General features: G+C 36.5%; 1 protein-coding gene across 1 annotated transcript; it reads right to left on the reverse strand.

Annotated features, from left to right (window-relative positions):
* Positions 1-3,977: 3,977 nt before the first annotated feature.
* On the reverse strand, positions 3,978-4,720 carry LOC140505812 (glycine cleavage system H protein, mitochondrial-like). Its single transcript, XM_072612202.1, has one exon. It carries the CDS (start codon positions 4,718-4,720, stop codon positions 4,148-4,150), a length of 573 nt encoding a protein of 190 aa, XP_072468303.1. The 3' UTR covers positions 3,978-4,147.
* Between the last annotated feature and the right edge of the window lie 404 nt (positions 4,721-5,124).

Genomic DNA, 5,124 nt, shown 5'->3' on the forward strand with positions numbered 1-5,124 from the left:
ACATATATTTACACATTATACATTGAATGGGAAATTAACCGAAAAATAATTTTGACAACATTCATGAGGGATACTGCTTTGCTCTTTGCCAACAAGTGACAGTTAATCCTGCCCTCAGAATCCTGATTGTGGGTTACAAGACAACTAACTAGCTACTAGACTTTCTGGCAGGACAGTGCAGTCACAGGGTAGAGGAGGACACAAAAACATTGCCTCCTGAAGGATTTACACACTGGAAGTACCCATGCCTTTTTTGACTGCTTCTAATCCAAGTACAGAGATCTTCATTTATGGCGTTTTACAATGGCAGTCATCAGTTTTCACCACTTTGAATTCTTTCATGACTTTCAAGAACATCTTCTGGTACTGCGGCAAAAAGTTAAGGAATACTGTTTTGAACTATATTATCATATTGTCATGATTTTTTAATATATGAATGGCAAATCTCATTTAGATTTAATCATAGATTCTAAAGTAATCAATGAGTATGTTCTGATATCTCAACAATAACTCCTAAAATTCCAATACTTTATTAATGAATTAGTTCTGAGTCTTGCTCAATTTGATAAACTGGAAAACCCTTTTTTTAATTGCTTGCTTACCTTTCTGTGTGTGTGTGCCTCTGTCTCTCTCTGTCTCTGTCTCTCTGTCTCTTTCTGTCTCTGTGTCTCTGTGTCTCTGTCTGTCTGTCTGTCTGTCTGTCTCTCTCTCTCTCTCTCTCTCTTTCTTTGTCTCTCTCACCCCTCATAAATGCTTATTTGTTTAGTGAATGTATCAGCTATAAGTGGATAGTATTTTTCATCACAAATATTTCAAAATTCTCTTCGTTCACTGTATTACTCAGAATACCTGTCAGTCATAATTGATCAATATATAAATATTGCTATTACTCTGTACAATGGGCTCTTGGCTCTTCTCAGTTCACTTTGTAACAATTCATATATCTTCCCAGGTTTTTCTGAAATCATTCTGCTCATCCTTTCTTTTAACACAAGAGTATGCCATCACAATCATACACTATAATTTGTTCACTCATTCTCCAGTTAATGGACTTCCCTTCAATTTCCAATTTGTTGGCACACATAAAAGTGATGCTATGAATATTTTTTGCATATACAAGTCCTTTTCCACTTTCTTTTATCTCTTTGGGTTATAGGATCCGTGAGTATACATAGCTTTTTTTAACCATTAAGGCATAGTATCAAATTGCTCTCCAATTTGGTTGGATCATTTTACAATTCCATGAACAGTACATTAGTGTCTCAGTTTTTCCATATCCCCTCCATCATCTGTCATTTTCCTTTCTTTGCTGTTATATTAGCTAATCTGACAGGTGTGAGGTACCTCAGAGTTGTTTATATTTGCATTTCTCTAATCAATAGTGATTTATAGCATTTTAAAATATAAGTATCTTTGATTTACTCTTCTGAAAACTGCCTAGTCATATCCTTTGACTATTTACCAATTGACAAATGACTCATATTCTTATAAAATTGACTCATTTCTGTACATGTTTGAAAAACAAGTCTTTATTAGAGAAATTTGATGTAAAAGTATTCTTTTCCCCCAAGTTTTCTGCTTTACTTTTTATCTTGGCTGCTTTGGTTTTGTTTGTGCAAAATTTTTTTAATTTAATAATCAAAATTAATCCATTTTGCATTTTGTCATCTTCTCTGTTTTTTATTCATAGATTCATTTCTTATCCATAGATCAGACAAGCTATTTTATGCTTCCCCAATTTGCTTATTATATCAATGTTTATGATTAAATCATATACCTATTTGGACCTTCTCTTAGCATATGGTGTAATGTGTTGGTCTATACTAGTTTCTGGAAAATTACTTGCAAGTTTTCCCAGCAATTTTTGTCAAATAGTGGATTATTTTCCCAAAAGCTTGGATCCCTGTGTTTATTAAAGACTACTATACTATGATCATTTACAAATGTGCTTTGTATACATAATCTATTCTACTGATCCACTGCCCCATTTCTTACCCAGTACCAGATTATCTTGATGATTACTTCTTAATAATATGGTTTGAGATCTGAAACTTCTAGTCTACCTTCCTTTACATTTTTAATTGATTCCTTTGAAGTCTTTGACCTTTTTTCTTTAGCATGAATATTGTTATCATTTTTTCTAGCTTAATAAAACAATTTTTGATAGTTTGGCATGAATATTTTATGAACATGTAAATTAATTTATGTAGAATTGTCATTTTTGCTTTATTTGCTAGATCTACCCATAGCAATTAACATTTCTCTAACTGCTAGGATCTGACTTTGTGCAAAAAACTGTTTTGTAGCTGTGTTCATATAGTTCTTGAATTTGTTTCGGCAGGTAAAATCCCAAGTATTGTAAATTACAGTTATTTTAAATGAAATTTATTTTTCTATCTCTTTCTGCTGGGTTTTTGGGTAATATATATAAATGCTCGTGATATATTTGGGTTTGTTTTATATCCTGTAATTATTCTGGAGTTGTAAATTATTTCAAGTAGTTTTTAGTTGACTCTCTAGGATTCTTTAAGCATATCATCATATCACAGCAAAACGTGAAAGTTTTTATTCCTCATTGCCTATTATAATTTCTCCATTTCTTTTTCTTCTCTTTTTGCATTTCTAGAAAAATATTAAAAAACAGTAGTGATAACAGGCGTCTTTGCTTCACCCCAGATCTTGCTGGGAAGGCTTCTAGCTTGTCTTCATTGTAGATAATGCTCATTTGGTTTTAGACAGGTACTACTTAACATTTTAAGGAAAGTTTCAATTTAAGATTCTAAGAGGGAAAAGGAAAAATCGGGAAATTGCATGAGCTCTCCTAAGTTTATCTCAGAAATGATGTTACATCAAGTCTCTAATCAGATTCTGGAACAAAAGAACCTAAAAAACAACGAGTGAAACAATTTTCCTGCTTAAGATAGCTTGGAGAGTCTTTGGGAATGGTCTATCTCACTTGAGTAAAAGAAGAGTTGAGCCCAGCACAGATGGTGTCCAGACAAGCAAGTGGGAGGCTCTTAAACACAACACAGATCAGCAACCAAGGCATCATGGTTCTGTCTAGGCAGGCCAGTGGTAAAGAAAGCTAACTGTGAGGACTGTAGCCACAGCACATAAGGCAAATTGCCAGTCCCGGAATTCATGGCACAACAAGCAAGGCTAAGTAGGGCCACCACTAGTCAGTGGGTAAGTCAGCAGCACTTGAGACCCTGGAGCAGAAAGTCAGTGAACAGTCCCCTGGCCCCCAACACAAGAGGCTTGAGAAAGTGGTCCCTGAGCCTCGGGAGCAGAATTCAACTTTAAAAGTCTCCAAAATATGCTAAAAATGAGCAAGAAAAAGAAAAGAACCCTGCCCATAGAAAGCAATGTCACTATGGTAATGAAGAAGATCAATACAAAAATCAGAAGAGGACAATAATATCAAAATGCCTAGGTGAGAAACCTGAAAGAGGAATATGAATTTGTCTTTAGCAAAAAAAGCCCGCTTGGAAGAATTAGAAAGGATGTTAAATATCAAGTGAGAGAGGAAGAAAAAAAAATGAGAAAATAAATGAGAAGTATTCAACAGAGAGTCAACAACTTAGAGCCATAACAACAAAAATTTTTTTTTTCAAGGTTTTTAAAAAGTTTATTAAATTTCATTACCTATTCTGCTGCAAGGTTGAAGCCTCATCAGTAAAAATACCTTCAGCCAAGCAGTTTATTAAAATTAAGTTGGTATTGTACAGCATCTGACACCAGTCAGCTAACCAATCTCAGTAAATTATTCCCATGGACAGAAAACCAAATGTATTCTGAACACAACTGGTGATGGATGGAGTTGGCCATTATACCATTACTGATTTAAGGCTTTTTACAATAAAATTCTAGCTCTGAAGTACACGGTCTTAGAATTCATTTTTGCCAAACATGATGCGATGAATTCAGAACCAGACACACTAATTTGAAATTACAAGGAAGAAGTTGTGCAAAAGGTGCAAATAGTAAAAAGCATTTTTATCCAGTCATTCTGAGTAGTTAAGATTCTTTTCCATGCCATGGTGTTGTTTCAGAAGTGTTAAAGTTGCTAATCTTCCATATACCCCTAATTTAGGACAAAACTATATTGGGCTGTATTCTTGTGCTAATTTATTTGGGGGTCCAATGTTCAATCCTCAATAGATTTTATGTATCTCTCATATGCATCCTCACTCATCAGTTCATCAAGTTCTGAAGGGTTGCTCAGAGTCATCTTAATCAGCCAACCATCTTCATAACAAGATTTGTTGACAAGTCCTGGGTCTTCTGCAAGAGCTACATTAATTTCAGTTACTTCTCCTGATAGAGGAGAATAGAGTTCACTGACAGCTTTCACACTTTCCAAAGCTCCGAACTCATCTTGTTTGTTCAATTTTGTTCCAACTTCTGGAAGACTACAATAAACTATATCTCCCAATGCTTCCTGTGCAAAATTGCTGATTCCCACAGTTCCAATACCGTTTTCAATTGTTATCCATTCATGCTTGTCTGTGAATTTTCGAACCGCGAGTCGCAGGGCGCTGGTGCAGAGGCCCCGGGAGGCGGCGGCCGCGAGGAAGGGAGGGGAGCCCGGGCCGGGGCGGACCCGCAGGCGCGCGGGGCCGGCTGCGAGGGAGGCCGGGGATCCGGAGGTCTCAGCCCCGACCACCACCCACAGGGACGAGGCCGCGACCCGCACGCTCCTGGCCGCTCGCAGCGCCATCTTCTCCGGGGGTCCATAACAACAAAAATTGAAGAAGTTCTTTAAAAATGCAACACAAATCCATTAAAAATATATTTTTTTTATTTTGTAATGTTTAACAATCACTGCCATACAATTGCGATTTTATCCCCCCCACCTACCCCCCACTCCCCCCTCCCTCCCCACGACTGCATACAATTCTGTATAGATTCTACATATACTTTCCTATTGAGTATATTTTCACTATAGTCACGCTATGTAGTCAGACTAAGATAAATGAAAGAAATCGTATAACAAATCAGGACATGATACACAAACACATACACATACGCAAACATGATCTGCTACAATATGTGAGTGACTTCCATATTTCTCTCTCTGAGTGTGGCAGGCATTTTGCCTTGAGATCCTCCATTGGGATTTTT

This window comes from Notamacropus eugenii, chromosome 1 (genome assembly GCF_028372415.1).
Source record: "Notamacropus eugenii isolate mMacEug1 chromosome 1, mMacEug1.pri_v2, whole genome shotgun sequence".
In the NCBI taxonomy this organism is placed as follows: Eukaryota; Metazoa; Chordata; class Mammalia; order Diprotodontia; family Macropodidae; genus Notamacropus; species Notamacropus eugenii.